At 37.9% G+C, this 12,855-nt stretch overlaps 1 protein-coding gene across 3 annotated transcripts in view; it reads left to right on the top strand.

Annotated features, from left to right (window-relative positions):
• Window positions 1–12,855, top strand: part of LOC112466598 — a 33,674-nt gene that overhangs the window by 6,231 nt on the left and 14,588 nt on the right. For all 3 annotated transcript variants that reach the window (XM_025034765.1, XM_025034768.1, XM_025034766.1), the window contains one exon: window positions 10,637–10,730. In XM_025034765.1, the coding sequence (XP_024890533.1) occupies window positions 10,660–10,730 (71 nt within the window). In that variant the 5' untranslated portion in view covers window positions 10,637–10,659. The remainder of the gene's footprint in view (window positions 1–10,636; window positions 10,731–12,855) is intronic.

Genomic DNA, 12,855 nt, shown 5'->3' with positions numbered 1-12,855 from the left:
AAATTATTAAAAAAAAAAAAAAAGTTTTACATAAAAGTTTTAAGCAGGAAATATAATGCATAACAACAATTTTTTCTACCATGTGTTTTTAAATAAAATATCAAGGTATATTTAAAATATCCACGTCATTAATATATATATATATTTTAAATAAAATTACATGTATGGTTTTATTTTTAGTTTGTTTATTTTAGTATAAATTACTAAATTTTTTGTCTTCATATTTTTATTGTAAAAAAGTGTCAAAAAATTATTTGAAAAAACATTTTACTTATTTATATCCAGAAAAATACTGCTACTTCTTAAAATATACCAGGAACAGTTGCTACATCGTCTTTTCTCGTCACATCCGTAAAACTTTTATCTCGAACGTATCTTCTCCTTAAATGTTTTACTTGTGATGAATTTGGGAATCCCTACATTGTTTTCCGCCCTCTATGTAAATTTATGCACAATGTGCTGTTCAGAGACACCACAATCATTGAATTTCGTAAACGCAGTCCTGAATTTTTTTAACTGATTTGATTTTTTACAAAGTGACCAAATTAACTTTGGCGAATTCAATTGCGGACTGGCTGAATGATGAAACGAGATGATTTGCGCGATCGCGACAAAAATGCAATTATGCAAATCATCCGTCACTTATCTGTTGAGGCTCAATGAAATTTGTTGAACTAGCAATTTAGTATATTGTGTAAGAGCGAGTCTCTGATGCCAAACGGAAAATCCCGACGATAAATAATTCGCCTTAGTGATCGTCACTTCGCCGCAAACATTTTTATTTTTCAGCGCGTATTCGACGAAAATAGACCGATTATAAAGAATCGAGAGTATCCTCAAATCGTTAATGACGGGGAGAGAAAGCAGGCCATAAATCCGATTGAATCCGAACACTTTCGTATCTTCCCTAGTGGTTCTCAATCAATGCTCAAAAAATCGTTGTCTTATAACTTTCTATCGTTTATCACGAAATTAACAATGATAATTAATTACGGCCTATATCATCCTATAAAATCAACGAACTTATTTCAACATTATTATATATTAATTTATTGTATACTTTGTTAAAATGCACAATAATTTAAGCAAAAATAATTATTATGTATTTGAACAAAGTTATTATGTACGTTAACTTTATTACTTAATATATTTACATAACTTATTTATATTTTATGTTACGTACTTTAACAAAGTTATAAAGTATTGTGGTATATTAAAGTACATAATAGTTATAAGTTAGTGTCGAAACCTATTAAGTCGATGGATGAGAATACGGAGTCGGTGCTCGGGGATCGAGAACATTTTCGGCGTTGATCGGCGCCTCGATCGGATCTAGGTCGCGGTAGAGGTCAGACGACGGCAATTTGCGGTCGGAAAGGTCATGGCGCGATCATTATCGAACGAAAGCAACGCGAAAATAGATCGCAGGGGTGTCCAATTTACGAGACACTTATTGTTAGACTCTAATTGGTCGCGTTTCAGTCAATTCCAGGATAAAATTAGGCTCTCTAATCCTTTTTTCTATAAATATGGCTATTTCATCTCTCTAAATATTACGCACTTTCTTTCTTCGTCGAAGAATTCGGAGGCGAATTAACCGTAGAAATTATATAAAACATCTTGTTACGGCTTTCCTCGCCCTATTCTTCACACTGAATTTTATAAATCCTCGGAGCCTCGGATTTGAAAATTGTTTATATAAAACATTTTGCCTATCTTGCATATTTTCGGCGCGTTTAAGTACATCACCGATTGTAAAAATAAATGCTAACTTAAGTATTTTTTTTTACGTCTTCAAGATTGCTCATTCGCTTTCTGTGCCTATATATTCTTTAGTTTTTTAACGGGGACAATTGAGATAATCAAGTCATGTGCGTGTGGTCCGCTCCGTGTAACAGATATACCGCTACGTCAAACCCCAGCCACACTTTAACGACAGAGACGTATCACGTATACATTTCGATACGCGACAAAGGATCAAGTTGGAGAAGAGGAAGACGCAAATAACGACACGTGGGGGACACCTGCGCCTTGACGTTATAGACCCGCCGGAACTTCAATTTGTACCAATCGCGAGACTCGTCGTGTTTATAACTCGGCCCCGTTTATCCGTACGTGTCATGCACTTGCATTGACGTAGACGGACGCAATTACGACAGCCTCGCGCCTCCTTGTCGCGCACCAAGCCCTGGATGCCATTGCGAGAACTTGCGCTAAGCGAAATTCGCGCTCGACGTCAGAATTAATCCGGCTGCGCGGCTAGAAACGGTGCAAAATGGCGCACAAAGTTACGTCACGGTGCGAAATCACTCGCCTCTTCGCGCGGTACATGAAAAGCAAGATCTCTAAATGTTCTAGGAATCGCTCCGCCTGCGTGCGAAACAACGCGGAACGGATTAAGATTTCATTCAAGTTACATTCCACTTTCAAGATGGTCTCTTTGCGTCAATACATCCCTACGCATTTCCGCCAGCGACTTCAAAGCCACAGGCATTCTTGTCCACCGTTTCGTGAAAGCTTTGCTAATTCTGTCGTCGCGCTTTTCGAATCACGTTAACGGTCTCGCCTGACGACTTTAGTCGACGAATTAGGTGAAAATTAGCTGGCCTTTAAATTAGAAGATTGCTCGCATTGTCACAGGAACTATATGTTTGACCAAAAATGAACAGTGAATTGAAACGTTGTCAAGGTAATATTAACCGTTAGTCTGACATCGCTTTTTTATGTTAATTATAAAAGCAGACGTCAAACCGTTAATTTTACGTCAAACGTCGTTTTTCCCGGAACAAAACGGACATTTCTTTTTCTTTTCAAAGAGACAAAGGTGTACATCTCTTTATTTATTTCGACGTAAGATGGATTTAAGATAGATAAGATCGTGTGAGAGTCGAGAAATTTCTAGCATAAATTTCTTTCCTTTATTTCTGTCGACTCTAAAGTTTTTTCCTGATGACGTCGATTTCCACTCAGAACACCGCAATTACCATATTTTGTTTATACGCAATAAGCACTATATCTCAACCTCTTCTCACGTGCAAGAATTCCTGTAAATCATATCAGTTATTTCTACGAACTTTTGGAAACTATCCAGTGCAATAATGGCATAATCGTCAGCAATCATTTTGAATTCAAGATTATTAAAAGCATTCATAATTAGAAGGAACTGTCGGGATTTCCTCTTAATGTTTTACGATCGCTTTTTTATTTTAATTGGAAAATTTAATTTTAGAATATTTTATAAAAGTATTAAGATATTTTTTCTTGAAGTTTACGCGCGGTGTCATTTTAATTTAACAGCTGTAATAATAGAATTGTATAATATCCAAGCTAACGTTGTACGAATTACTTTAAACAGGGTCTATAAATAGTTTCAGGGTCTCTCGTCTTTCGAATGTCCTTCCATTATCGATCAGGTTCATCAGTACACACGACGGTCGGTTCTGCGAATTCGCCGTCGAATGTACATTAATATTGTTCCCATGGCTCGTACAATCAGTTAACAACAATAAGCATTTAGGCGAGTAATAGCGCGCGAGGTGCTGAGTTACGGCCGAAATTTACGACGCGCGCCGCAATAAATTCGTGACACGCGGGCGACCAAAATTCATTTGCGGTTTCGCATTAAAGTCAAGCACAAGCACCGTGGATTTTCTTTGTCGGGAATTGAAAAACAATACTGTATATTACCGGGAAAGTATAAAACTCGGATAACGGAATCTGATTTTAAAACGTTGACACGAATTAATCGCGAATTAATGTCACTTTATATGATTTGATAAATATACAATAATTAATTTAATAAAGATACAAAATATGTTAATTCAGTAAAGTTAGAACAATTTATACAATTAATTTAAATATGTTTTACTTCAACAAGTTTTTTTTTATTTTTATACATTTTCTCCTAGGTCTAAAATTAACTATTATCCTATTATTATTATTAATGCAGAATGAATCGTCTTTCCATAAGGATCTTGTAAAATCCTCGAAGATTTACGACTCTTCTCGCTCCACATATTATTTCCCGTTCCAGTTCCCTCTGTATGTTGTTCCCTGTTATCTCGTGTCATATATCTCATACTGTATATTTTTTATACTTTGGTTTATTAACACACGCACCAGGTCATTTCTGACGTATCCCAAATTATTTATTGCCCGTCTATCGGGCGACTTTCCCCCTGAAGCTAGAAAAAAATAGACGCTTTCCATTACTATTAATAGCGAGGAGAGCTCGGCTCCCGGTGTTTCTCGAAGATCTGTTCCGGGATCTCCGAAGATCCCTACAGGAAATATATCTATAGGGGTTAAGGGGACTCGAAAACACTTCAACTAACTGCAAACTAATTGAAGCGATTACGTGCGAATAACGTATTTCCATCCCGACTTCTTGATAAACGATAAAAGCAGATAAAGTCCATCGACTTATAGCGGATCAAGTCCAACGTCTCTCGCTATCGAGAAAATGCTCTGACGCGCAAACTGATACGTTGCAATCTTCGTCAGCGTTCGGGAAGGAAATACACCTTTTGGCTGCAGCTCAAAGTGTGACGGGATGAACCAACTGCATCATCGTACAGTCGAGCGGTTGTAAACGCACCAATTATCAGACTTGAAAGCTTCTTCCCTCAACGCCTTTTGTCTCGTGAAACTCCTTCCTTTTTGTGCGTCAGTTCAACGCTGTCGTAAAAAATAACAGAATGGATCCCTAAAGATCTTATTCAAAAATAGCTGTCGAAAGCTGAAGCGGCTAAGAATTTATCGAAACTTTTGGCTAGATTCCGAGTAATTTTTTCGAAAATATGTGCAACATGTTTTTAACATCTATGAAAATTTCTAAAATTTAATCTTTATATGTCTCGAAATTTTTTTTTTATATCGTTCGAGAATCTCGGAAACCCTAAAGTAAAAATATATGAAAACTTTCAGGTAATGTAATTCAATAGGTAATATAATAATGTGATAATTTGTAATTCGTTTTAGGTCATTTCTTCTATAAAATATACATCAAGAATGCATTATTAATCAGATTAATTTGACAGCTCAAGGTTTATTTGATACAATAATAATAATATCGACATTATTGAAAAGTTATGCACATACCATATATTTACAACAATTTTAATATTTATTTTGATCATTATAAAAAATCCGGCACTTTTTATATTATTTATTTTATATTATTTAATCCCTGTGGCGCAATTACTTATCGTTTGTCACGTAAAGTGCATTCGCGGAGCGCGCTATTAGCGCTATTGCATCGCTTTTATCTATTGTTTTATTAGATATAAAATAAGAATAGAATGATGCAATAGCGCTCTCCGCGAACTCGTAATCAACAATTGAACTTATTAAACAAACGAAAAAGAAAAGCGAAAATGTCGATTCATTCCCGTTTATGTGCAAGAGCTCGAGTAGCGTGATCGAAGTACGAGACACAGATTAGTTTCTTAATTCAAAAAAAAATATTTTCCAAAGATAAATGAAGCAGATAAATGACACGGAGAGTGCGGATGCGCGTGAATCACGCGGAGCTCAGCAAAAGTCACTTAATCGTCAATTAATCAAACCAAGTGCACGGAGTCGGTGAGTCACCAACCGGCTCCAGAGAAACGATTTTTACAGTAATACAGAGTGGTCTTGCGACACTATGTCAGACTCGGCTCGCAGATCGACGAAGGAACTCGGATAGCCAAATATGTCGAGAATAGATTTTAGCGTTATCTAGCTGCAAATTTTGACAATAGAATTTTGTCAATAGAATAACAGAATATAATAGCAGATTGACTGCGCAAAATATGTCGTTTCGTAACCATTTAAATGATAACTACTAAATGTATATGTCATTTAAATTTTTACGAAATAATAGATTCTGCTCGATTTCTGCCAGCAAAACACGAGGTTGTCGTACTTGCGGGCAGTTTGTTTATTGAGAATGTACGGCGAGGAGATCCGGTGGCTCCTCTTTGATGGACATCTACGCATTATGTAGAGCGCCGGAAGTTAGTTTCGCATGGAAAATGGGTTTTCGTCATGCGCGCGTTGGCGGAACGGCTGCGGCTTTTGGACCAGATCTCGCTAGTCTACACACATCTTCATTGTTAGTTTGATCAAGAAGGATCCGCGGCGCGCTCGATCCTCCTTCGTTTTTAGGTAGTGCGTTTTTATTAATAGATTTAAGACGCTCGTCACATTCGACCAGATTCATTTTCCGTCAAAATCCCCCTGAGGAATGGCCATTGATAAAATCGTATATCAATTAATCACGCCGCGGAGTAGGAGAGCGGAGAAAGGTATTTCCGACGGAGACGCCTGGAAGCCATTCACTTCGTACGGTACACCGTCTCATTACGCCGGCTTATTATAAGTTATTTACGGATTTATCGCTCGACAAGCGCCTTATCCGCCATAGAGCGGCCCTGCTATTTTTAACGGGATAACACAACGTCTCGATTATACTGTTATAAATAGGGTTAAGCGGCAGCTGGGATATAAAGAATCGAGGCTCGCGAGTCGCGCGGACGATGACTCGACTCGACACGGGACGACGGTTGAAAAATCGTTCGAAGGCTTCGTTTGCAAAAAAAAAAAAATCTCACGTTGAACGTACCGACTATTGCTTTGCCTATTCCCGTCCGCGAAATTTCACGGAGACGAGATGACATCACGTCGGGATTTGCGGAATGTGACAAACTGCGACGAGGATGACGCCGGCGACATTTCCGCGATTCCCTTCGCGAACACACCGCGCGCGTCATCGTCGTCGATCCTGACGGCGGAATCGCGGAAAAAAACGACCATTTACGCGGCCGAGTTGCGTAAGCTGAGCCCCTGTCACGTTCGAGTCATGTCGCGGTGATTTACATTGCCGCAACGCTAGTCGGAAACTGGCGCGGAACGAACGGCAGGCGGTCCTGAGATAGCATCGCAACTCAATATCAATATCGAGAGTTAAGTGATATATATTCAGCTGTGAGCGAAAGTCTAAAGATGACTGCATTTAATTCCTGTGCCTGTTTAAGCACCATCCACACCGTTAAATATTAAAGGATGAAGTTTAAATTAATACCTTGAGTTAGATAACAATTTTTTTTTTAACTTTTACGTATGTCGAAATTTATTATTTTAACACAAAACAGTATCTATTATTTTAACTATTTAGTTTAGTTAAATTAACGACATATTGAGTAGGAGCAGTGGCGATGTATAGAAATGGTTAAAACTGAGACTCAAATTGGGTATAATTTGACACTGCAAATTTAAAAGTGTAACTTCGGAACGTATTTTATTATTTTTATTATAGAGCCATGAATATAAAGCTTGAATTATTACTGCATAAAATTAATCGATAATTTTGTCACATGTGTAATTAATTCTTTAACGAAAAGTAACTGATAAAAATCGATAAATATGTGTAAGAACGTGCATTAAGGATAGGAATAATGCATTTTGCAAGGAATATCTGAACATTTTTTTAAATATATGTATAATGACGTTTAAAAATGTTTGAAATCGATAAAAGTAAGCTTGATTAAACACATCTAAAAAATTGCAAAGAAAAGTGAATGTTTGATCGATTGACAGAAGGGGCCTGCAAATATTTTACAATGCCTTAAGCTCCTTCACGACGTCGGCAAACAATGTCTTGGACAGCAGAGGAACTTTGTAGATAACAAGGTTCATAAATTGCCGTATTTAACTATACTCGAAATTTGTAGCTATATTTCTGTATATTCGATGATGACTATCTATCAGGACGTTGTCGATGACACTAGCACACAACGGAACTGGCACATCGACGCGTGGATAGATTTCCTCGTCTTTAATATCGTGACGTAGTTCAGACGACCGTGTCCTACATCGAGAAATGGCAAAGTGAACGGCCAATAGCGAAACCGCCGCGAATCCCACAAAGCATTCTTTTTTTTTCCCTCTCCCTTCTCTATCGCCTACCCTTGGCACTTTCTCTATACATACGACAAAAATTTAGCAGATTGTTCAAATTTTAAATTTGTTTTTAAATAAAATTAGGATTAAAGAATTGTAGAAAGACTTTCATTGAATTATAATAATAGCTTCCTTAGAGACAAACTCTTAGACTTAGAAAGTAAAAAGTATTTTAGCGCCATGCATCATATGTCTAAATGACATAAATATTATATCCGCCTTTATGCTGCAATTTCTGTTTCTTATTTATTACATATTTATTTGCTACATTAGTCACTTTTTCTTTGTCAGCAACATTGAAAAGAAACCGCATATATCAGTGTCTGAAAAAATTGAGCTAATCACGCGCACGTGTGCATTTTTAAATAAAATTTATCATGATATACATACATATATTTATACACACATAAATACATAAAATCGCAATGTATATTCATTGCAATATCTAAGAATTTCAAATCGTCTATTGGAAACACGAACAATTTTGAGATAAAACACACATAACTTCAGCCAAGGACGGTCAGTTGTATTAGTGTCGTGCTCTTTAGTTATTAAAACATTTAATGCGTTGTCCTTGCGCATCGCAGGAAGGCTTTTGCATTATTAACGAGTGCAGTATGTGTCGTTACGTATTGCCGATAATACGAATCCTTATGTAACGCATGATTTTTACATTTTATCTCCACTATTTATCGTGAGGCCAAGTATTATAGTTCTGTACAATTTTCATCTAACAAGTTCTAATTGATCTGAAAAACGCTGATCTAATTATGTAACACACGCAAATGTTACAAGAGCAAAATTATCATTGAAAATATACGGATCGCCGTTCTTCAGTAAAGAAATAAATTGAATTATGACAGAGAATAATAAGGAATAAAAACAATAATAACGAAAAAGGTTGAGATGTACTTATTTATAATTAAATATAGATCTCTGGTGAAGCTGTAAAAGTAGTGCTTTATCAAATGTTCCCAAGATCAACTCTCGAAGCGACACATTCGTTTATGCTTCTTTCAACGTGTTTTGTCCGCTAAGATTAATCTAAATATCCTCAAAATCATCTCTTTGTGAGAGCGTCGCGTGGATTCTCTGAAATATCCCTCTACGACATTAACCGCCAAGATCGATCAACCGCACTGACGTGTTGTGACGATCTTATCCGGTTAAAATTGATGGGACGTCCTCAAAGTCGACTGTCCACAACGAGAGAGAGAGGCCATTTGAATTTCCTGAAATGTTGTGACGATTATATCCGGCGGCGAGGCCAAAAAAGCAAAGCCTCTGAATCCGCTGCCAACGGCGTCAGCTGACGGCAACCTGTGGGCTGTTTTGCGACAAACTGGACAGGTTCCAAAGTGTGCTCGCGAACGAGACGCAGAGCGTCCCGCCGCGCCGTGACGATCAGAATATTACCGCTGATTCACCGAACACGTGTGCTCCCGTCGCGTACACAAGGTATGCGAAATCACCCTGCGAAATCACCCTGCGCAGCACACAATTCATCGGACTTCCTGACTCGTTCTCTCTACGGATGTTATTTTATTTCCCCAAGGGGAAATGGTTACAGGACACTTTACGGGCCAAGAGAAACACATTTGTCTCTTTCGCGAAGCAAAGAATGTGTTTATTCGCCCCGAAAATCTCCCGTTTTCTCTCACTACGTCCGAAGTAAATCGTATTTTCCTCCTATTGGAACGGCCTCTTCGTTTCTCAAGGAGTGTTTTTGTTTTTCCGCCTCAGCGAAACGCATATCGTGTTTACGCACGTCGTTTCTACGAATTGGTCACGCGAGGAACTATGCGCGTCTCGTCCCACGAAGTGGTCCAACGAGGGAACGGGTCCGGCAAGAAGAAGAATCCTGTAAGATTTTGCTTGATGGCTTAGGAACGATTCAGCGGGTTTCACGAAGCGGGAGACTCTCACCTGAGCGACTCCCTTTTCACGCAATCCCTTTTGCCCCGAGTCGAGCTCGAAGGTGGCGTTGAACTTGAAAGGACGACGGGTTCTTCTTCTTTCGCGGCCGCGAGAGAAGCCGGGGAAAAATGTGGCTCGGCCTTCGCCGTCCTCCTCGATCGAACGAGTTCGCTTCGAATCGGTTCGCTCCCCGTCTTCGCCAACTTCTCTCTCTCTCTCTCTCTCTCTCTCTCTCTCGATCTACCCATGAAATGATTTTAACGAAACATGATTTACAGGCAACTTACGTTCCTCCCTCCGTTAAATTAACGCTAGCTTGATCATTAAGTAAAAAACTGATAAAGGATGGCTATGAGAGTCAGTTATCGGTGCGTAAAAGATCCAATTCACTGTTTTATTCGATACGAATATATACACTGCTAAAATTCCAATATTCATTTTTTGATTGATTATTAAACTTTCTAGATTCTTAAATGTCGTGGATGTCGAGTTTTCGAATTCTTGGTACGCGTGATTGACATTCGAACGACTGGACATTTAAATGACTTGGCTAGTTTGTATTCACACGTGGTATACGCTTGGGTCTCCTTGAAATTTCGGACGTTTCAATGCAGCAATCTTAAATAGGATATCTCAGGATGCCTAATTCTTGAATGTCATATGTCTTAATCCTTTAGCGCTTTAAATGTCAAATTTGAATAGTTTAATAAAGGAACGTGTTTTTTTTGTCCCGCACGCGAGATCAGAATGATAAGACAATAACTCTTTGTTGCAGATCCACCCACCGGTAGCGTCTACATGATAGGCGGGGTGGTGATCGCTATGGTTCTGGTGGGCGTCTTGATCGTCCTGCTCGCCGTAACGATCAGGTAAGTGCCACTTTGTAACATATTATCTTACATCGTTTTGACGTCGTTATCAACAATCTCATAACAAGCCTCATCCATCTACTAATAGCCATTAAAATCCGCCTTCAGGCCGTCCTGACGTGAGGATTCTTTGCAAAATGCACGGTTATTGATATCCTTTCTTGATTCCATTTTATCTTATTTTGATGAGAAAAACTGACCTACAAAAGTGTTTCATTAATGCATTAAAATGGTGATCAATATGAAATGAAGACATCATTTCCGATAGATCTTTATACATACAAAAATATCTATTCTCTTGTTGTGCGTGCATATAAAATATTGGAGATATCGACTTTATTAGCAACAATTTGGAAATTTTCAAAATTTATTAACGTTACATTAATTGTTACATTAATTCAAAATCTACTTTCGTAACATTATATTAATTCATTCGGCAATGCTCTCGCAAAACGTATATTTTATCTTTTTTTTCTATCAAATTAATCTTTTATGATATTCTCAAAATAATTATGTGTAAATGGAACCTTATCAACAACTGTGCATCTTAGCATTTAATTTTTTCCCCTTAGTATAGGTCGAGCTATTAATGTTAATTAAGTAATTCACATTAGCATAAGTGTGATGGTACAGCCTCGCGAGTGACGTTAAATGCAAGTGTTGAAACGCACGTGGAAAAATACTTGTGGGAGAATAATAGCGATGAATGAAATAATTTTCGCGTGACGAGAACGCGTAATAATTGCGGCCGCTAACTAGATCTCGCATCGACGAATTGCGCGCTGAAAATCGCCAATTAAGGCCAACCGAGTCTCTTGAGTCTCTCTCTTTCTCTCTCGCTCGCTGTGTCTCTTTTCTCCACTTAATCGCAATGTCGATTAAACGCAACGCTCGTAAGATGCGATGCATCCTAAATTAGAAAATTGCAAGAAGCAAATGTGACAACGGAAATTGATAAATAGAAATATTTCAATATACTCAAATTGAAAAGCTGGAGTAATACAATCAATTCGATAATGATGATGCTAATAAGCATCTTCTACAAAAAGATTTATTACGAAAAATAAAACGAAAATTGGATTTTCGAAAATTCCCTTGACAACAAATTTTTTTTTCAATAAACTCGGCTTAACTTATAATGCATAAAGAAGTAATAAATAAGTAAGCGTCTGAACCATTGCAGTTGTATGATTGTTACGCATAACACATAAATTGTAACAGACAAATATTATTGAATTGGTTTATTATTAATTTGTCCGAGACTAATCCAAACTATCTAAAATTGGAATCACAGAAAGAAACAAAAATTAATTCATTAGAACGTTGAAGCACTGCGAATAAATTTTCGGATTTACTTTGATTTGCTATTCTCGAAAACGTATTCGATTGCAGATTTCGTTTATGCGCACAACTCAGGTTCTCTGTCGCTCGTCTTTCTGCAGCTCTTAAAATAATGGATAGATTATATTTTCTCGTGATGATGTATAGAGCACACACACAGAGGTAAATATATCAAGGAAAAGAAGGTGGGAAACGCAGAAGCGAAATAAAAAAATAAAAAAACAAGAGCTCGAAACCCGAGAGCGTCCATTTATCCGTCCGTCTGCAGAGACTTCTGAGAGTGTCGCGTGGCATCGGGGGACGCGCGTGGCTGAAAACGGCACGCATGTACGTCTGGCGTGCGCCGAACGGAAATAGAGATAAAGACACATACGCTCTCGCATTTCCCTTTCGGATGTTCTTTCCCGGAACGTCGTCGTCATCATGAGACACCGTCGAGACGCTGTCTTGCATGCTGTATCGGAACAACGTCGTCGGCCTCTCCCAAGACGAATCTTTTCTTCAGAAGCGAATTTTATTGTCAGTTAATCGTTATATTGCACAGAGTCCGAATATATTTCGAAGAGACTGACAAGATTTTCACTTTTTTAAGTTGAACTTTATAAAATAAAGAAGAATTGTTAAAAAAAAAGAACTTAATGAAACTTAAGAATACTTAAATAATCATCAACAATTTCTCTTTTTCATTTTGTCGATTTTTACTTAATCGCAATGCCTTGGACAATTGCCTGAAACTCGAGACGCTTCTATTCTCGCCGACGCTAAAAGCGAGCACGAGTCTTTT

The sequence above is a fragment of the Temnothorax curvispinosus genome, unplaced genomic scaffold, assembly GCF_003070985.1.
Source record: "Temnothorax curvispinosus isolate PA1 unplaced genomic scaffold, ASM307098v1 QBEX01016424.1, whole genome shotgun sequence".
In the NCBI taxonomy this organism is placed as follows: domain Eukaryota; kingdom Metazoa; phylum Arthropoda; class Insecta; order Hymenoptera; family Formicidae; genus Temnothorax; species Temnothorax curvispinosus.
Note: the sequence above shows the minus strand (reverse complement) of the source record. Positions and strands in the feature narration are given on the sequence as shown.